The 22,226-nt window shown below is 40.2% G+C and overlaps 1 protein-coding gene across 1 annotated transcript in view; it reads left to right on the top strand.

Moving 5' to 3' along the window:
- UNC80 (unc-80 homolog, NALCN channel complex subunit) overlaps positions 1–22,226 on the top strand; it is a 159,381-nt gene that overhangs the window by 76,602 nt on the left and 60,553 nt on the right. Inside the window, exons 27-39 of the mRNA XM_063303281.1 lie at positions 1,154–1,254; positions 3,158–3,355; positions 3,876–3,983; positions 4,593–4,731; positions 5,108–5,289; positions 7,582–7,713; positions 12,995–13,181; positions 13,935–14,066; positions 14,818–14,961; positions 17,037–17,137; positions 18,656–18,742; positions 20,634–20,817; positions 22,098–22,192. Of these exons, the coding sequence (XP_063159351.1) occupies positions 1,154–1,254; positions 3,158–3,355; positions 3,876–3,983; positions 4,593–4,731; positions 5,108–5,289; positions 7,582–7,713; positions 12,995–13,181; positions 13,935–14,066; positions 14,818–14,961; positions 17,037–17,137; positions 18,656–18,742; positions 20,634–20,817; positions 22,098–22,192 (1,790 nt within the window). The remainder of the gene's footprint in view (positions 1–1,153; positions 1,255–3,157; positions 3,356–3,875; positions 3,984–4,592; positions 4,732–5,107; positions 5,290–7,581; positions 7,714–12,994; positions 13,182–13,934; positions 14,067–14,817; positions 14,962–17,036; positions 17,138–18,655; positions 18,743–20,633; positions 20,818–22,097; positions 22,193–22,226) is intronic.

Here is a 22,226-nt window from a genome sequence, read left to right as displayed (position 1 = left end):
TCGGTGGCATATATAATATATATGGTATTGTATATATACACTCACTCTTTCTCTCTTTCTCTCACACACATACACATCTCATATCAATAGTATGTACTATGCATATACTTATATATACAATATGCATATATTTTGCTTTCTATGAGATAAATATATGTGTACTCGTCAGCTTCCAAAATACTTGTTTCCAGAGATTTATTTTAGAGAAGAACTCAGGGACAGATACATCCTAAACCTGAATCTCCTTTCCCCTTGTGGGTCTCAGTGGTATTGTCCGTGCTCTTTCTCTTTTGTGTGCAAATCCAAGTTAAGTCAAGTGCATATTCACTTTAAGGGGCAGGGGAAGGATGTAATTGGAGATACTGCATCTTTTAATAGTCTCAGTACAATCCTATGCATAACTTCTCAGAAGTAACTCCCATTGAATTCAGTGGTGCTAACTCCCAGGCAAGTGGATATGGGGTTGCAGCCATAATATTACAATACAGTAAGCAAATTGTGTGCTAAAGATCTATCTGATTGGAAAGCCTATTGGCAATAAATGCATGCAGGAAACTCAGGGATCTGAGAGAGCATTCACTTGCCTTTGTTCTCAAATGTTCATCAGGATTTTTCCTCTTTTCTCCCCAAGTGTTCTATAATCCCCCAATGGGACCTAACAAGGCAGTAGTTGTAGTAAACTGCTGCCACTGCAGGACTGTATGTATTATCTTTCTTGAACATGGAGCCCAGTCAATGCAGATCACTGAAACCAACAATTGGCAGCAGCATGATTATGAAAGAATTTTGTTTCCACTTATTCACCCTCCCCTCCTCCAGAAAAGGGAACAATGTTTATCCCTGATTAGTGGTCATTTCCATGGTGACTATGAATTATGCTTGTAATGATCAGTCTAGCTAATCATCAGGGACATGGAAGAAGGGTTGGGGGTGACATTTCTTTAATCTAACTCACATTCCTTGATGAAGGGCTTGGCCTATTGGGAATGGTATGCTTCTGGCATATTATTCTGTTCTCTCTAAAAAAGTACAAGGGAAGAAAATCAATTGGTTTCAAAACCCTGGTCTGGTTTACAAGCATATATATTAGATTAAAAATATGTAGGAAGCATCAGAAGACAACTACTTCTGGGTGTATTTTTTTTTTTTTAAGAAGGAAGCCCTTGGAGTGCAAGTGAACCTAGTATAGAACCTGAAGTGCTCAGCAGCACTGGAACAGAAGATAACTATCACCGGAATATGTCTTGGCTGCATGTAAGTAGAGATTATTTGTGGTGCATAGAGTTTCCCTTGAGACACATAATGTTCACGGTTTGTCATCTGAGCAACGGTGAATTAAGGCTGTTCATTTTTATGAATAACGGAGCTTCAACTACTCCAGAATTTAATTGTCCCATCTCCCCAGAAACATTCAGAAGCTCCATTAAGGAAAGTTAGGAATGGAAGCTGCTATATATTCCAAAGAACAATTTGCAAAGGCCCTACTTCTGCCAGGGCTCCCACTGCAAGGTATTTAAAGTCCTGAAGAAAAAGTCCACCAACTGAGGCACTAGAGTCATGAGTTTCTTCATACAGCTATGTGAACACAAAATGTTGTCCTCTTTTAAGTAGTGACTTGGTTAATTGCAGGGCATTTGGCAGATTTTCACCTGGAGGATGATTGGTGGACTTTGAAGATCAATGAGGATGGATAGATCAGGATGGATCAGAATAAGTAATGTGATTAAAAACAGTTCATTTCCAATGTGTCAAAATCCTATATCCTGAACCAAATTAAGATGACTTAGACTTAACTTAATGTCCAAGTTAAAGTGGATTTCCTTGAAGTGAATCTAAATCCTTTCATGGTCTCATAGTTGTTTCCTTGGTTAGTAGTAACAACATGCCCCAGAGTCTTTCAAACACAAGTCCAGAAGCAAAGGGAAGAAATGTGGACAGGTCTTTGAACTCCTGGGGCAAAGCACAACCAACTCAGTCTAGCTATATTTCTAAATCTCCATGATGCTGTGGTCCAGATCTGTATCTCTAGAGCTTTGGGATGGTAGTGCTGTTATTAAAGCTCTTTCTTGGATGTCTGGAGGCAAAGTGAGGGAAGAAGGATTCAGAAACTGGCAAGTGTTCCTTCAGTTCAAGGTGTGCTTTGTGATCAAGCAAGTTGAACCAATCAAATATCAAGTTATGCTTTTTGCCACTTAAATAGTGAGTTGGTATATTAGTAAAGAATAAAATCAAACTTATTAGAAAATGAAATGTGGAAAACTGGTTACTTGTAGTTTTTCTTCAGTTGGCATTTCATGCCCTCTGCAATCAGAGGATAGGGTCAAGCAGAGCTTCAGTTTTCAAAATACTGGCTATTTAAGCACACATGGTTTAAACGTGAGCTTACTATAGGACAAGCCAAAGATTTTGCCTTAGGGTGCCATGACTTATGAATAAATTTGTCATTATAATTTTATATTAGTACTCTTTAGTTACTCAGCTCTGAGGTCTGGGTGCAACTACATGATAAAAATAAGGAACTGCAAAATGAATAAACAAATAAGAAAATGGAGAGGAGAGGAAGAGAAAATGTAGATACTGTTTTCCCTCTCCACCACTATCACACCATGCTTCCTGATCCTTCAGTTGTTTCCTATGTCCCATGAATAAAATCAACCCAGAAGAAGCAACCACAGCTACCCTGCCAAGAAAAATTGGGCTGTAGGAGGAGGATTGCTGAAGTGATGACTATCTCCGGAAATGAAATTTGGCACACCCATCTGGCAGGGAGCAATTCTTGTGTTTAAGCTAGGCAGCTCTGAGCAAAGTGGCAGCAATGGTAGATACTCAAACTCTGCCATGGCCTCTGGAACAAAGGAAAAGGATATTGCTTGCTCTCACTTTGTCCTGGAGCATTACTTTGAGTAACTGAACAAAAATGTTCAGGTGTTGAGGTTAATGAGTATGAGGCATTTGCTTGATCTGTCATCTATGAGTTAATTGTCAGAGTTAGTGAAATATTAAATTGAAGAGGATGGGGAAGGAGAAAAATGGTTTGAAAACATTTCAAAGATTTTGCTATCCATGGCTTTTGCTACCTAAAAAAGGATAGTCATATAATCCTCTCTTGGCACAAAGACAGCACTGCAATTCTACAATTCATACTTCATGTTTCCAGGTGATGATCCTGCTATGCAACCAGCAGAGTTTCATCTGTACCCATATTGATTATTGCCACCCTCACTGCTACCTCCACCACAGCCGTTCTTGTGCACGCCTTGTCCGGGCCATCAAACTTTTATACGGAGACACTGTGGATTCACTCAAAGAAAATACCTTACTAAACAGTGTGGCCAGAGGCAAAAAACAAAAAGAGGTAAGCAAGTTAATCAGTCAGTCAATCAATTACTCATTTCTCAGCTGCCTAGACATTTATTTCAGACTGTCAAACTTGGCTGCCAAACCCTTGCAGGTGAACAGATGTGGGGGGAGTTTCTAAGAACTATGTTTAATATAGAATCCTTCTTTAGTTTGATGCAGGAAGCAAGGGGGCAAATGAATGATGAGACAAGCATCATGACACAGGATCCATCCCTTTTGTGCATGAGTCATAATATCATACAGATGTTTGAGAGGTGGAGCTGGCCTTGCAATATTTGCTTCCTCATTCTGATGAAACTGTCTGATTCTGTGAAACCTGCATCATTTTGGAAACAGATTGGGCAAAGAAGGAAATTTCAGCTTCTCTCATTATCAGTGGTTTTGGTCAACAGGAGAAAGCTGCATTATTTAAGTGTACTATTGTCAGATTTAGAGACGTAATGGGACCCCCAGCTTCCACCAATGAGCTAACTTCTGAAAGCCCTCAGCATTGTTTAGATCCAATTGTCTTTCAGTGTTCAGACAAGTCATGCCTCAGAACACCGTCCCTGAAGAAAAGAGTGATGGATTCTAATCTTGAAGGAAAAAAAGACTCTGGAATGCTGAAATATATAAGGCATCAGGTAATGTGAGTTTCTGTTACTTACATGAATATTGCACCAGTGGAACATTATGTTTAGTCTTTAATGTATGTGTCCCTGGTAGGGAAACCCTAAGGAATCTTAAACCTGTGAATTGCTCCATTGGCTTCTAGTTAATTATCTGTGGTGTCTGGTAATACTGTACATATGGTAGAATGTTGCCTGTGCACAGTTTGCATTGTCTATGTAACATGTGATGGAAACATGACACAGCTGCCTTACTGCCTTGCACTGAGTCACTACAAGCCTAGTAGTATAGGTCTCTGTGAGGTCTTTCTCAGCACTATAGGAATGTCACATTTACCTGACGTGCATGAATTTGCTGTAGTTTTAGTAGATAATTCAGATTATCTCATTTATCTACTATAGATGCTATCTAGATAAGAATATCCCCCGATTCTCACTTGCATTGTCTTGGGTCATTTTTTACAGTCACGTTAAATAACAGATTGTCTGGCACCACCAGGGCTCTGTGAAGAAGCTGCAGTCTTCTGCACTCTTACTGTGTGTGCTGCATTGCCCTCAGCAGAACATGAATACGTTTGCGAGGGCCATATTTTTCACTACTTGGTGCATGGTTTCCTTTCGCAGGTGATGAGCCTGTCTCCAGCACCACTTTCACTGTTAATCAAGGCAGCTCCCATCCTCACCGAAGAGATGTACGGGGACATCCAGCCTGCAGCATGGGAGTTGTTGCTCAGTATGGATGAGCACATGGCTGGTGCAGCAGGTAAGAGGCACATTTCACATTCCAAGAATGCCCTCAAGAGCGCATGAAATCAGTCCTACGGAATTGGAGCTATAGCAGTTTCGCCCAGCTTTGGATTTTGAGGATTTTCAATCTAATGCTACAGAAATCTTCCGTGGCATTTTGAGAGCCCTGCCTGTGCAGCCTACATTTATATGCATTGCCACCTTGTCTTCCTCTTCATGACCTTTCCTTGCTTGAAATTCAAAGACATGGAGGCCCAGTACCTGCTCCTTTTGTTACCAGGTCTGCTCATCAGCTTAAGGTGTGCTTCCACCTCTCAGTTTCAAGTACATCTGTAAATAATGTTTCCAGGTTGTAAAAAAATGATGTTTCATGGAATATTTGCTTCCTGCAGCTGCTATGTTCCTTCTCTGTGCTGTGAAAGTACCAGAGGCAGTTTCAGATATGCTGATGTCTGAATTTCATCACTCGGAAGCAGTGCAGAGATTGAATGCCATTCTGAAGTTCCACACTCTCTGGAGATTTAGATATCAAGTATGGCCTCGCATGGAGGAAGGTGCTCAACAAATCTTTAAGGTAAACTATGTACCACCCGATATACTGTATTTCCTTGTTTTAAGTGTTATGCACACAGAAATATCACCACAGAACTTGAGTTCAGTGACACTTAGGTCAGGTAGTTGATATGTGTCGCAGCCTAAACTTTCACAATCTGTTATGCTAATTCAAAATTTACAAAATAGCATGCTGGCTTTCACGTTTCCAAGAACTTTTCATCAGGTAAAATGGCTAAACTAACAAAAACAAGAACAACAAAAAATCCCCTCAACAGTTAAGAACAAAAACAAAAACAAAAGAATGAGAGATGAAAATTTGAGCTCTGGGCCCCCCGCTGTCTTCCACGGAATGAGGGAATAGCTTCTGCAAACTGGATCCTTTGAGATATAGAAGTGATATTAGCCTATATCAAGGATTCACAGAGCAATGCTCTTAATTTTTTTTCTCACCAAATAAAAATGGTCTGATACTCCATCTCCCTACATTGAAAATCCATATGAAAGAAGGTCTACAAAGTCTTTATGGTTTTATCACAAACCATGTGATCTGCCATAATTGATATTACAGCCAACTTGACTGTGGCACTTATGGCTGCCCTTTTCACCCATTGCCCAGCACTTAGCATGTTGACCAGACACTACCAATTAAATAATTGTTTGCCAGTTATGGAATGATATGAGAAAAGGGTGTAAGAGCAGGTTCCCTGAGCATCTAAAACTTAGACCCAAAGATATATTCTAACTGAATTTTGGATCTCCCATTAGTTGGATTCCTCCTCATGCCAAACAAGAACTAAATTATTGGTTATTTACTATCAAAATTGTTCCTGGTTTGGTATGACAGGAGCATCTACATCTACTAGCTGATATGGTTCAATTTTGCCATCAACTCTGAATAGAATTTTATCTTGTTCAGTAGGACACACCTCTCATAGATATGAGAGGGTTCTTCCAGATTCTCGGTTCTTCTCCTTGATTTCTTCCGGTGACTGATTTAACTCTTCTTTTGCCTTTGTGGAGATCCATGGGGATCTAAACTTTCCCTGGATAGTAATGCTAAAATTATAAATAACTAATTTCGATCTTGCTCAGTCTGTGGGAAGGGTAAAGCAGTATTTTGTAAGCTGTGGAAAGGAATGTTGCAGAGTTTAAACCTTGGAGGGTGTAAGATTTATCAGAAGCCTTAACTATCAGAAAACAGTCAATTGTTTAAAGCAGGTTCTGTCATAGTGAACTATACAGATTCTCTACTAGCTATGCCATATTGAGTTTCTGAGAAGATTTAACCTAGTTGGAGCCAGATGTTAGGCAGAGCTCTAGTTTTTAGAAGTAGTGATGGTTAAATTCTGGTATTACACACTGTAATTCAAAAATAGCCTTGTTCTTTATATTTGTTGAAGTGTGAATGAAGCCATTTAGAGGGTCTTGCCATAGCCCTTTCAGGTAGGCAGGAACAACATGGATTCCAGGAATGCACTTTATTTTTGTAGGGTAAAATAATGGAATCTTGAAAGCCTGTCAGAGTTTCTCTCTACTCCACCTTATACCAAAGAAAATCAAGGTGGGGTTATTTTGAGTTTCTTTCTCACCCTTTCCTCTTTCTCAGGGCTGAGTCATCTTTTCTTCAACTCCCCTGTTAAAAATTCCTTCTATATTCCATAGGCTAGGTCTACATTCCTTCACATTTGCAGATCCATCGTTCTCCTATATAAATGGCTATTTAAAACCTGTAAATTATAAATGGAAGGAAATACATATCAGCACTATGTTTGTCAAGGCATATAGTAAGATAATATAATGAAAGAAAAATAACCAAGTTCTTTGGCCTTCAAAGCTCTGTTTCCTAGTACTGGTACCTTTTCTGGATGCTCTGTAATGAGAAAAAAAAAGGAAAAACAGTACACAACTTTCTGGATATATTCCAAGGCCTGAGAAAATTGTCCTCCTTTCTGGATGAAAGCTAATTTTTCTGTTATTTCAGGCAGTTTTGACAGTGGCTTGGCCAAACAGTTTGTCTGCCTAGATAAAAACAATTTGCTCTGTATCTTATGTATTTATTGCAGTTACGTTAAAAAATACAAAGGAACCCCAACTCAACCACAAAAAACTAAAGAAGGAATTATTTGCATTGCCATTGTATTATGTGAGAAAAATTATATTTTCTAATTCCATCTTTATCTCAGCATAGAATTAAATAAATTGACATATTTTGACTCTGAAACATTTCCTTGTTCCTTGAAAAACTTATCTTCAGGAGAGATGTACAAGAGCTATTGCTATGATATTGCACCTTCTGGACTTATTTTTGTAGATTCCTCCACCAAGCATTAACTTCACCCTGCCCTCTCCAGTGCTTGGAATGCCATCTGTCCCCATGTTTGACCCTCCATGGGTTCCCCAGTGCAGTGGGAGTGTGCAGGACCCCATCAATGAGGATCAATCTGTAAGTAGAACATTCCTTGAAGCAGGCACCTTTATTTTATAAATGAGAAGCTAACTGTGGCAGAGTGCGAAGGCAGGGAGAAAAAAAATCTATAAAGCCACTTAATAAATTCTTAAGGCATCTCTTAGAAATAATGTTTAGTCTTTACAGTTAGATAAATGATCTGTGTAACCTAGAATAGCTGTAGAAGGCTGGTAACAAAACAGCTCTACGAACATGTATTAGAAGTTATTAAACTGCATATTAAGAAACAGAACCCAAAGGCTAAGTCCAGCCATAACAATCTAGAATACCATAGGATTTATTTTTTCCTCATACAGAGAAAAATACTGCAAAATCAGCCAAAACTGGTTAAACCAATTTTTACATTTAGGAATGTCCCCATGTTTGACCCTCCATGGGTTCCCCAGTGCAGTGGGAGTGTGCAGGACCCCATCAATGAGGATCAATCTGTAAGTGGAACATTCCTTGAAGCAGGCACCTTTATTTTATAAATGAGAAGCTAACTGTGGCAGAGTGCGAAGGCAGGGAGAAAAAAAATCTATAAAGCCACTTAATAAATTCTTAAGGCATCTCTTAGAAATAATGTTTAGTCTTTACAGTTAGATAAATGATCTGTGTAACCTAGAATAGCTGTAGAAGGCTGGTAACAAAACAGCTCTACGAACATGTATTAGAAGTTATTAAACTGCATATTAAGAAACAGAACCCAAAGGCTAAGTCCAGCCATAACAATCTAGAATACCATAGGATTTATTTTTTCCTCATACAGAGAAAAATACTGCAAAATCAGCCAAAACTGGTTAAACCAATTTTTACATTTAGGAATTCTATGGCTCCTTTTCATACGTCTGTGTGATAAGTGGGGTCTGGAAACAAAAATAAATTAAATGTTACTCTCTGCTCAGGAAGACTGAAAGTCTAATTATTTATTAAGGGGGGTTTCACATGATGTTATAAAGAAGATAGCAATTGCTTGCATATTGTTTACGTATCTGGATGCATTGCACTTCTATATACTTTATCTGAGAAAATATTTGCCATCTCCATTTATTTTGTGACATTGTCTAAATTATTACTCAATATGTTCCAAGTTCAGCAGAGGATTGTTACCTTGTCGTGGTGCTGGAGCTTGAGCACCTCAGTGATGCCATGAGCTAAACTGTGAAGGGCCACCCAAGACGGGAAGGTCATGACAGAGAGGTCAGACTAAATGCGATCCCTGGGGAAGGTAATGGCAACCCACCCCAGTATTCTTGCCGTGAAAACTAAATGGATCAGTAGAACCAGAGATATGTTGGTATACCATCGGAAGATGAGACCCCCAGGTCGGAAGATGGTCAAAATGCTACTGGGGAGGAACAGAGGATGAGTTCAACTAGCCCCAGACGTGATGACGCAGCTAGCTCAAAGCTGAAAGGACAGCTAGCAGCCGACGGTGCTGGTGGTGAACGGCGAATCCGATGTTCTAAGGATCAACACACCATTGGAACCTGGAATGTAAGATCTATGAGCCAGGGCAAATTGGATGTGGTTATTGGTGAGATGTCAAGATTAAAGATAGACATTTTGGGCATCAGTGAACTGAAATGGACTGGAATGGGCCACTTCACATCAAATGACCACCAGATCTACTACTGTGGACAAGAGGACCACAGAAGTATGGAGTAGCCTTCATAATTAATAGTAAAGTGGCTAAAGCAGTGCTTGGATACAATCCAAAAAACGATAGAATGATCTCAATTCGAATTCAGGGCAAGCCATCTAACATCACAGTGATCCAAATATACGCCCCAACCACAGATGCTGAAGAAGCTGAAGTAGAGCAGTTCTGTGAGGATCTGCAGCACCTACTGGACGACACACCAAAAAGAGATGTTATTTTCATCACGGGAGACTGGAATGCTAAGGTGGGCAGTCAAATGACACCTGGAATTACAGGTAAGCGTGGCCTGGGAGAACAAAATGAAGCAGGACATAGGCTGATAGAATTTTGCCAAGACAACTCACTCTGCATAACAAACACTCTCTTCCAACAACCTAAGAGACGGCTTTATACATGGACTTCACCAGATGGACAACACCGAAATCAGATTGACTACATCCTTTGCAGCCAAAGGTGGTGGACATCTATACAGTCGGTAAAAACAAGACCTGGAGCTGACTGTAGTTCAGATCACGAACTTCTTACTGCACAATTTAGGATCAGACTAAAGAGATTAGGGAAGACCCACAGATCAGCTAGGTATGAGCTCACTAATATTCCTAAGGAATATGCAGTGGAGGTGAAGAATAGATTTAAGGGACTGGACTTAGTAGTCCCGGAAGAACTATGGACAGAAGTTCGCAACATTGTTCAGGAGGCGGCAACAAAGTACATCCCAAAGAAAGAGAAAACCAAGAAGGCAAAATGGCTGTCTGCTGAGACACTAGAAGTAGCCCAAGAAAGAAGGAAAGCAAAAGGCAACAGTGATAGGGGGAGATATGCCCAATTAAATGCAAATTCCAGAGGTTAGCCAGAAGAGATCAGGAATTATTTTTAAACAAGCAATGCACAGAAGTGGAAGAAGACAATAGAATAGCAAGGACAAGAGACCTCTTCCAGAAAATTAGAAACATCGGCGATAAATTCCTGGCAAAAATGGGTATGATCAAAAACAAAGATGGCAAGGACCTAACAGAAGAAGAAGAGATCAAGAAAAGGTGGCAAGAATATACAGAAGACCTGTATAGGAAGGATAACAATATCAGGGATAGCTTTGACGGTGTGGTCAGTGAGCTAGAGCCAGACATTCTGAAGAGTGAGGTTGAATGGGCCTTAAGAAGCATTGCTAATAACAAGGCAGCAGGAGATGATGGCATCCCAGCTGAACTGTTCAAAATCTTGCAAGATGATGCTGTCAAGGTAATGCATGCTATATGCCAGCAAATTTGGAAAACACAAGAATGGCCATCAGATTGGAAAAAATCAACTTATATCCCCATACCAAAAAAAGAGAAACACTAAAGAATGTTCAAACTATCGAACAGTGGCACTTATTTCACATGCCAGTAAGGTAATGCTCAAGATCCTGCAAGGTAGACTTCAGCAATTCATGGAGTGAGAATTGCCAGATGTACAAGCTGGGTTTAGAAAAGGCAGAGGAACTGGGGACCAAATTGCCAATATCCGCTGGATAATGGAAAAAGCCAGGGAGTTTCAGAAAAACATCTATTTCTGTTTTATTGACTATTCTAAAGCCTTTGACTGTGTGGACGCGGTGGCGCTGCGGGTTAAACCGCTGAGCTGCCGATCGGAAGGTCGGTGGTTCGAAACCGCGCGGCGGGGTGAGCTCCCGTTGCTCGTCCCAGCTCCTGCACACCAAGCAGTTCGAAAACATGCAAATGTGAGTAGATTAATTGGTACCGCTTCGGCGGGAAGGTAACGGCGTTCCGTGAGTCATGCTGGCCACATGACCACGGACGGGTCCTTAGGGACAACGCCGGCTCCAAGGCTTAGAAACGGAGATGAGCACCGCCCCCTAGAGTCGGACACGACTGGACTTTACGTCAAGGGAAACCTTTACCTTTACCTTTTACTAAAGCCTTTGACTGTGTGGACCATAACAAACTGTGGCAAGTTCTTAGCGGTATGGGGATACCAAGTCATCTTGTATGCTTCCTGAAGACTCTGTATAACGACCAAGTAGCAACAGTAAGAACAGACCACGGAACAACGGACTGTTTTAAGATTGGGAAAGGAGTACGGCAGGGCTGTATACTCTCACCCTACCTATTCAACTTGTACGCAGAACACATCATGCGACAAGCTGGGCTTGAGGAATCCAAGGCTGGAGTTAAAATTGCTGGAAGAAACATTAACAATCTCAGATATGCAGATGATACCACTTTGATGGCTGAAAGCGAAGAGGAACTGAGGAGCCTTATGATGAAGGTGAAAGAAGAAAGTGCAAAAACTGTCTTGCAGCTAAACCTCAAAATAACCAAGATTATGGCAACCAGCTTGATTGATAACTGGCAAATAGAGGGAGAAAATGTAGAAGCAGTGAAAGACTTTGTATTTCTAGGTGCGAAGATTACTGCAGATGCTGACTGCAGTCAGGAATTCAGAAAATGTTTAATCCTTGGGAGAAGAGCAATGACAAATCTCGATAAAATAGTTAAGAGCAGAGTCATCACACTGACAACAAAGGCCCGCATAGTTAAAGCAATGGTGTTCCCTGTAGTGACGTATGGCTGCGAGAGCTGGACCATAAGGAAGGCTGAGAGAAGGAAGATCGATGCTTTTGAACTGTGGTGTTGGAGGAAAATTCTGAGAGTGCCTTGGACTGCAAAAAGATCCAACCAGTCCATCCTCCAGGAAATAAAGCCAGACTGCTCACTTGAGGGAATGATATTAAAGGCAAAACTGAAATACTTTGGCCACATAATGAGAAGACAGGACACCCTGGAGAAGATGCTGATGCTAGGGAGAGTGGAGGGCAAAAGGAAGAGGGGCCGACCAAGGGCAAGGTGGATGGATGATATTCTAGAGGTGACGGACTCATCCCTGGGGGAGCTGGGGGTGTTGACGATTGACAGGAAGCTCTGGCGTGGGCTGGTCCATGAAGTCACGAAGAGTTGGAAGTGACTAAACGAATAAACAACATGTTCCAAGTGATTTCTCTCCATCCCGGCACTGAGCTAATAAGGAAGTGTTGGACACATTTTTGGCCAACCTCAGCTGCACCCATTAAAATAATCATTTTTTTCTCTCTTAATTTCTGTGAATAGCTGCCAGTTTCATACTTCAGACATTTAAAAATAGCTTGTCAAAGTGAACCAGGAAGCAGCTTACCTTAATTAATGTAAAGGGTCTGCCTAAATTTTCTGTCTCTGTCTCTCCTTCACTCCCATAGCACATTCCAGTCTCCCCATTCCATTTAATTGCCCAATTAGCTGTCAGTATTCCTCTCCCCTCATCCCCAGTCATTCAACATTTGGTGCCACTGAGTTCACATGTGGCTGTTTTGGCAGCTCTTCATTTTTTTTCGAAAATGAAGATCAGATAACCTACAAATCTCAAGGTTACCCAACATTAAAAAAAAAAATCCCTTTAAATGTTTTCATTCTTTCTTTTGGAGTGATGGGTGATGAATTCTGAGAGTTGATAAATTATTGATAAAAATAATCCTGGGGTGAGTTTGGTGAAGTAGTACTCTTTTGCTATTGCTAACATGAGTTTCTTTATAAAAGCGAAAGCAATTTTTTTACTATGTCTTTTTTAATGGTTTGCTTGCAGAAGTCGTTTTCAGCCCGGGCAGTGTCACGTTCTCATCAACGAGCGGAACACATTCTGAAAAACCTGCAGCAGGAAGAGGAGAAGAAACGTCTGGGCCGAGAAGCTAGTCTCATCACTGCCATCCCCATCACCCAGGAAGCTTGCTACGAGCCCAGCTGTTCCCCAAGCTCAGAGCAGGAGGAAGAAGGTGCACTCACTTTGTACACTGGAATATGTCCATTGGCCTGGAGACTCGTATAGCAAGGGATAAAGTCCCCCCCCCACAGCCTAGGAAGGGCAGAAATGGTGATTTTTATATTTCTATTACCAGTTATTTCTGCTTCCAAGAGCTACAAAGGGCCATTACTGGTGACATCACTAGAAGATGCAGAGCTGCAATATTTATCTCTGGTTTGTTCCTTGGGGAAGCAGCTTAATATACCTATCTTCTATGTTGAAAGAAGAAAAAATGATGGCACTGAAATTTAGCAGTGAAATTTTGGGGCAAGGAGGTTAAGGCAGCAAAAATAAGGCACCTACAGACTGCAGCTCAGGAAATGCCCATCCATATCTTAAATCATTGGTGGTGTGACTGCTTCAGACTTCCTTGATTGGTTTCTGCTGCTGAAATGGCCATTGGACACATGATACTGTTTTATTATATGACAAGCCCAGGAAGAGCTTCAGAAGCCTCTGCAAATTTGTTAGCCTCTCTGCAGATTTTTATTTTTTAGGGAAGGACAAATGCTAGCTGTTTGTCAACAACCACTGATTCTGCTGTTGGCAGACCTCCTGAAAATAGAGCTTGGAGGAACTGATGCAAAATCCTTTTATATCCCCATATGGGTACCATAAAATTAAGTGTATTATTCATTATTATATAATGAAATGGTTTCATTGTTGCAGCTGATCAACAGACTACATAAATAAAAATTTAAACATCTTCTATTGATTTTATCAGTAGAAGAAGTCACCAACCTGGCATCACGCCGTCTGTCTGTGAGTCCATCATGTACTTCCAGTACATCACATAGAAACTATTCTTTTCGACGTGGCTCAGTTTGGTCAGTGCGTTCAGCAGTCAGTGCTGAAGGTAAGGGAACTTTAGATTGGAGGTTAATTGTCTTATGAATGATTTGTTGCCTCTTCCTTGATTTTATTTCTGTGTTAAAATGTGTTAGTTGGAAAAGGTGCTACCAGAGTCCTGATTTTTTGCCACCATAGAGTAACATCTCTCCTCCTACAATACTTGAAATGTGTTTATGTGATCTCCAGTGTGGGGTGTCCTAGATCTCATCATGATGAAATCTTTATTGTCTAGGGAGTCATCTCAAGTTAAATCAACAATTCTTAATGTGGATATTATTTTAGGCTTTATTATTCTGAGTGTGCCATTTAATGTGGCAGATGATCTTTACGTTAAAACAGTGCCTATGTTGCTTGTGCCAAATCTGCTCACAGTTCATTTTCAGTTGGCTTCTCCCACACAGTTAAACTTGATAAAGCTGATATATGCACATTATATAAGCAGCTAATCACACAGAAGGGTTTCTGGCTTTGGTAGCAAGGACATCTTTGGGATGATATATGGATCAGGCCTTAGAATCAAACATTACGAAGAGTGACTCATGCTTTGACACTTCTATTCCTTTCTGAATGCTTACTTTTTTTTTGTCAGTAGACTGACAGTTGGTATTCATTTGATGAGTGGACCTGAGGTGATCTGTCCCTTATTCAGAATGGATTTCCTTTCAGCTGGACAATTGTTATATAGATAAATAGGAATAACTATAGATGTAATGTCATAATTACGTTGGGACTTTACTTCCACCATCTTTTTTTAGATGAAGAGCATACAACAGAGCACACACCAAATCATCACGTGCCGCAGCCCCCACAGGCAGTGTTCCCTGCATGCATTTGTGCCGCTGTGCTTCCAATTGTTCACTTGATGGAAGATGGAGAAGTCCGTGAAGACGGAGTAGCAGGTACTGTTTTAGTTTAAAAAATTGGTAAACAATTAAAAATATCTGTACTTCTTTTAGCAGCAAACAGTGTCAGCCAATAGCGAAATCTTTGCCTTATACACACACACATACCCTACTTAAGTTTTAGATTCCATTTGAAAATGGTGCTTCAGCACACTTTTCAGCAATTCTTTAAGGCAACTATGTCTGTTCTTGGGATCACACAGCAGCTGCAGAGGGCAGGTGCAACTTTCACATGACTGTGCTTGAATGAAATACCTTTCCCAAATTATTCCCCAAATGCTGCCCAGCTCTTATGTACGTACACCAAGGGGTGTGCACACATAGTATAATATTGTGTATGTGAGAGAGTTTGTATGACTGATCAAATCATTGACAAAAATCAGATGTGGATTTTTAACAGAGAATTCAAATTTAAAAGTCAGATGCTTGCATTTGCACTACCTGGCAGTCTATTAAATCATAGTAAAATTGTGAAATCGTTTAATATTCTCCATCAGTCTGTAGTGTGGCTTTCCATCTCCTTCCATGTTCTGCATAAGCTTTTTCTTTAACTGCAAAACTCTACATCGTTTACCTCTTTCCCAGATATGGAATGGGAAAGTTTAGCTTACCGCTCCCAAGTTATGGTGCTGATGAAAATACACTGACAATTTTTGCTTTATTGCCCTTGTTGGCTGTATATTGAAAAGCGCCTTTAGCACAGTAAGCAGGCAAATACAGCAGTGCTAAGAGCGGTTCCACAACACTGAAGATCCTAAGCAATCCCGCCCAAGATTTCATGTAGGAATATCTCAGGTTAAGAGCTTCTACTGTTTCACTCTACTGCAAGGTTTCTCAGCCAGCGTTCCGTGGAGCCCTAAGGTTCTGTGAGAGGTCCCTAGGGGTTCCCTGCGAGATCACAATTTATTTTAAACATTATTTCAAATTAAGGCAACTTCACATTAAAGAGGTAAGTTTCTTTATTTTTAGGTTAAGAAGACTGTTAATACATATATACATGAAGCAAGGGTAGTGATTTTATAGCTTGTGGCCGGTATTTGAGCCTGAATGTGCCAGGGTTCCCCGAGGCCTGAAAAATATTTCAAGGGTTCGTCCAGGGTGAAAAGGTTGAGAAAGGCTGCTGTATTGTATGTCAGAGCCTGAGTAGGCCTTCCTAGAGAGCCATATGGATATGGAGGAAGAATGGCTTTGGCTTCTTTTTGAGAAGCATACATTCCATGTGGATTCTGATTCAATGTGGATCCTGATGTGACCTTGGCACTGAAGTATGGACTGGTTTCCCTGGAGTAAGTATGGGAGATGATGGTGGAGACCATTGAATTCTATCAGAAATTGCAGATGCTGGCTTATTCCATTCTGGATCATCTCTTTCTTCTCTGAAGAAGTTTTTCCATGAATCTGGAATGAATTTTCACATTGGCTTGAGATCGGAGATTCCAGCTGACTCTTCATTGTCACCTGGATAAAATTCAGGCCCAAAAGGTTGCTGCAACAGAAGAGGTGATGGCAGCAAAGGATCTGAATTCAATATCTCAATAGCATTATTTGGTGAAGGGGAATCCAAATATATGTATGTTGTCATAATGGACAGAACAAGTCTGCTGTCCTGCTCTGTGCTCCAGTGATGTATTCCTTGAAGGCATTTGTGCCCTTTTCCCTCTTTTAGACAAAAGGGCAGACAAAAATATTCCCCACAATAAGCAGTGTGAATTTATAAAAAGTTATGCTTTCCATCATTTCTCTGTTACCAGAAATACACTAAGTTCATATCCTGTTCTAAGCCATAAAGTAGCATGTTTGCATTTAGTTAGGTACCCACTGTCACATGTAAAAAGGTTCTTTCCATATCAAGTACTATTACTGACTTTAATGGGAGTTTAAGACCAAGCTGAATATTACTGGCATCCCCAAACCATGTTGTGTCAAATTCAGACTGGTTTAGGTTTTGGCAAGAACAGATTTCTGTGCTGTGAAGTCTGGAAGTTTAACTAATCGAACAGTTGTTGTATTTGGAGGCATTGATTTATTCAGTCAGATCCAAACAACAAGCTCTCTCCTTTTGTCTCATACAGTGAGTGCAGTGGCTCAACAAGTCTTGTGGAACTGTCTCATTGAAGATCCCTCCACAGTTCTTCGACATTTTCTGGAGAAACTCACTATCAGTAACCGACAGGTAGAGGTTCTGCTTTCCATAAACACACATGAAAGAACTCAGTTAATACTCTCTTCCGGAGGAGAGTAACTTGTGTTCCCAGGATATTGTTTGTTCGCTTGTTTGACTTATATCCCAATCACAATCTAATGACGGTCAGTGGCTTCCATAGTATGTAACAATCAAAACATCCATAATATAACTCAAAGATAACATCATAAAACCCAGAATAAATCAATAACAACAAATGAAAAAATGAGAATAAATAAAAGATGGCATAATTCTTAGACTAGGAGAAATACCTTCCGAAATAACCTTTTTCAACGTCTTCCTGAAGGTCAACAAAAATGGACCAGCCTGATATCCACAGGGAAGCTATTTCAAAGCACTGCCTTCTAGCTTCAGCCTCCCTCACCTCTCAGAAGGGTGGGACCAAAAGTAGCTTCTCCCTAAAGGAACTAATGGGTCAGGTTCATTCCAGCTAGAGCAGGCAGTCTTGAAGATACCCAAGTGCCAAGCCATGAAGGGCTTTATAGGTCAACACCAGCACTTTAAATTTAAATTCTTGTAGAACCAAGACAGGACATTGACGATATCTCTCTCACAGCCCAGAGTGGCAGTAGAAGGCAGAGAGATGACCGAACCCTGTGACATCCACAAGGCAGAGGCCACCAGTGTTTGAGTGTATGTGTCTTCCCAAAGTCCTAGAGACCTCCCAGAAGTTGTCACCCAGTTGTAACTTTTAATGTAACAAAAGGTAAAATTATTAAAAAGGTGAGAAGCAATCCTGTACTAAATAAATTAAATCAAATTTTATTCTAGTCCTGCCCACATTGAAGCATGGCTTCTAACAGACGGATCGAAGATGAAATCTGGCCCCTTGGTTGAAAAAAAAAAGCAACGTGTTCCTATCCTAGTTAGACCTAATGATAAAGTGTGATTTATGAAGACATGAACAGGCCTCAGATTTGTACTCTCTCCCTTCCTTCTGCTTCATCAGCATAGCTGTAAGGAAGAGATGGGGAAAACACCTTTCTGAAATTCACTTCATGTTAACTTAACTGAATCCAAATAAATAGTAGTGTATTTTTACTATGTTTTATTGAAATACTGTAAGCCAACTTCAAATTTATGACTTGTTTCAATAAATCATATTTAAGATTTAATACAATGTGAGACACTTGTACAAGAATACAGCGCATTCAATTTAAAATGAAGGCAAAACTCTCCAATCTCCTGCCAATGCCAGAGAACAGGGCTCAAGGTTCATTCAAGTTAAGGATAAACTAGTTAGCATCTAATACAATCAAAGAACATGAGTTCAAACATTTGAAGGCAAGATTAGGCACTTATCAGACTAGGATTCTGTTTAGACATTCTGATCCGGTTTTACAGCTCTCATGTAAGAAAAGTTCCCTTGTCATTTATGGGAAGACATTCATAAAGCTGCAACTTGTAAGGATTTAATTGATCCCAGTGCAAGTAGTGAAATTGACTGCTATGCTGTAACAAAACTGAAAAATTCTGCTCTAACTGCAGGATGAATTGATGTATATGCTGAGAAAACTTTTATTGAACATTGGAGACTTTCCTGCTCAGACATCCCATATCCTCTTCAATTACTTGGTAAGTTCTTCTGAGCCCTGGGCAGAACCCAAACTGTAAGCATTAATTATACCCTTATCCAAAGTGGAGACAATTTGTGATTTTTAAATTAGGCATTCACAATTAGTGTCACATTCAAGAAAGTAATGTCTTCTGTACAATTTCTCTTACAATCAATAGTTTTGCTGATTATTTGGCTTCAATTTTTTGAAGATCAAAAGCATGATTGAATTGTTCTTTTTTTCAGTTGTCCAAAATCTCCTCTGATTTACTAAAGTTTTTCTCCCAAAAGAGCAGAATTAGAGAATTGTGGACCAATAAACTAAATTCTTAGGTCACTGGTTATTATACTAATAGTGTTTAGTGTTCTGAACTTAGAAACTTTGGAGTGTTTAGGGAGCTTAATGCACAACATCTTATTGTAACCTTTACAACAACTCTTAAAGAAGTATTTTATCCTCTTTTTTATGAGAGAGAGAAGTGCCACCTATTTGGCGTCTAGACAAAATTCAAACTAGAGCCCTCTAAATTCACAGCTCACCCTTTAGCCATGATCTTCTACTAACTCATAACATACCTTTTAAGAAAACAATTATTGTCAGTCTCCTCTTGATGGGGTTGCAGTTTCTTAAATGCCTGGTCTTCAGCCTAGGGTGGGGGTTCGCCTGGATCCTGCATCGATCCAGTGCCTAGTGCCAAGGAGGATATTTTATCAATTTCAGCTAATAAACTAGGTGGATCCCTATTGTGGGAAAGTGATCTGGCTTTGGTGACTCATGTGCTGCTTGGTTTATTGTAATGCACTCTTTGTGGGTGCCCCTTGTAGGTAGCCTAGAAACTGCAGCATGGGTGATGTGGTGCCTCTTGAATGTCTCAAGTAATCCTTATCTGAAACAGCTTCAGTAGCTGCCAGTTGCCTTGAGAGACCCATTCAGGGGTCTCATGTTGATATATAAAGCCTTATACAGCTTAGACTCAAGCTTCTTACAGATGTGCTGATTGCTCTGTAGCTCATCTATCTTCAGTCATTACTGGGTACCTGGTGTGAGCCCTACCATGAATGTATCTTCTGGGGGGAGATAGGCAGTGGCAAAATCTGAAAAATAAATAAATAAATTAATTAATTAATTCTCTTTTTTGGTAGTGGGGTTCAGGTTATAGAAGAAGTTGCTACTGGAGTTGAATTTAGGAGTGGGCTAATAGCATACTTACTCACCAAGGCCAGATTGCCTATCTTGCTTTCTCCACTCTTCTTTGCAAAACTTAGCAGTGGACACTGTGAAACTGGGTAAGGTTCCTACTCTTCATGGAGTTCCATTTGATTGATTGAAAAAATATATTAATTTTCTCATTCTGCTGAGCCAAGCAAAGTGGTTTTCACGAATGTTCATGCAGAAGCCACTGGGAGGAGGCTCTGAAGCTATATGTAAGAGTTACATATGTACATACAGCCTTATTAACCTGGGAAAAGATGTGGTTGCTTTAATGATTTGAAGACAGGTTCTTTGTTCCCATGCCCTGCAGAGCACCTCTTTCAAAGGATTTGCACAAGCCTTAAGGTTTATCTTGCCATAACATTCCCTTGGAAACTTTTTCGGTGGGTTTGCTTTGGTATATCCCTGCTTGTAGAATGAAGCTTTAGAAAGGTGGTCATTTGAGCTTTCTGGAAAAGAAAAAAGTGAGGTTATAGAAGTCTTCTGTTTTTTATTCAATCCTGTTATTTTAAGTAAGTTTGTAAATTATTCCATACTTTCCTTTGGTAGAAATCGCCACTCAGATATTCAGTGCACAAGTTATACTTATTGACAGAGAAAGACTGGCTCAGTCTTAGATATTTTCACATACATCACTGGCCATCTACTTAGCTTCTGCTACAGGCTGGAATAAAGAGTGTGTACCTTGTGATTCATAGGTGGGACTGATCATGTATTTTGTGCGCACACCATGTGAATGGGGCATGGATGCCATTTCAGCCACTCTGACCTTTCTTTGGGAAGTGGTGGGCTATGTAGAAGGACTGTTCTTCAAGGATCTCAAACAAACTATGAAGAAGGAACAATGTGAAGTGAAGCTGCTGGTTACTGCCTCAATGCCAGGTACGGAAGGCACTATTTTTATTTGCCTGAGGGCTTTTTGCTGGCCTGTGCTCTTTACTTTTGGAACTATAATAGCGATATACAGTATTTCTGCCCGATCGTTTTCTAAATTCACTAATATAGGCTGAATAAAAGGGGAGAGGGGAGAGAACCTGTGGAATGTCAATCCTAGATATCCATTGCTGCCTGTCATTGACCTTCCTATATGAAAGGGAGAGTCTGCAAGGGATTTTTAAATGCGAGTAAAACCGTTACTTGAATAAGAGTCCTGTTTTACTCTTGGCTTTAAGTCCTTACATCAGCAGGCTAACTCTTACAGATAGCTTTTATTTAAAAAATGTTTAGCTTTAAAATACTTTTTAAAAAAACCTTAGCAATTGAAACATACATCAAATGTTCGGTGAGACAGTGATGGGCAACTTCTTTGGCTGCCCTTTGCTCCTTCTCCAACGCTGCTGAGCAAGGATCAGCTGGATTGCTCAGCTGTACTATGCTGTGGTCTGTGCTTGTATATGGAACTGGCATTATAGTTCACCATCCCTGCATAATAGTCTTTGAGCTACAATGAGACACCAGTAGTCAGAACTCTAGGACAGTGGTTTGTGTTAATGGATATAATTTTGTAATCAGCCAGTACGATGAGTGGTGGATCATCCCCAAGAAGCGTTTTACATAAAAAGCTCCATGAGTTGCAATACATACTGTATCTTGCATAGGTTCCATAGAGTGGACAAAAGAACATTGATCTAGAAAGGTCTTCCTTTTGATCTGAAGGTGCAAGCAAAACAAACGAACAAACAACTTGGGTTCTTGAAAATCATATCCTGCACTAAGTTCCCATAGTTATTTTCAGAATCCCCTCTATATTAATAATAGCAAAGACTGCTGTAAATTTAACAATAACAGCCTGAATTGGATTGCCTTCTCTTCCTAGCTGTATCCACATGTTTGAAAAAAGAGCTTTGCACATGCATGAAAGCCAGCATGGCATATTACAGTGATGGACATGATAAGAGAGAGAGAAAGATGCCTCCCAGTGAGGCATGAGCCTGCCTGAATATCCCCGTACAGTACAGTCACTCCCTTTCAGCTGAGTTGTACTGTACAGAAGCAAAAATGGTGAGAGGATGAGAACCATCTAAAATGTCCCGAGCAACTCGGAGGAAGACTAAGACATAAAGTAATTTACTTTTATTTCTGTAGACAAACACAGGGTTCCAAAAGTACATTATATCTTCTTGTAAACAAACATTTGTTCTATTATATTATTGCTTTTAAAGGCACCAAGACCCTAGTAGTTCATGGGCAGAATGAATGTGATATCCCAACCCAGCTACCAGTCCATGAAGACACTCAGTTTGAAGCTCTCTTAAAGGTTTGCAGATTATTAAAATAATTCTGAAAAATGT

The sequence above is a fragment of the Candoia aspera genome, chromosome 1 (assembly GCF_035149785.1).
Source record: "Candoia aspera isolate rCanAsp1 chromosome 1, rCanAsp1.hap2, whole genome shotgun sequence".
In the NCBI taxonomy this organism is placed as follows: domain Eukaryota; kingdom Metazoa; phylum Chordata; class Lepidosauria; order Squamata; family Boidae; genus Candoia; species Candoia aspera.
Note: the sequence above shows the minus strand (reverse complement) of the source record. Positions and strands in the feature narration are given on the sequence as shown.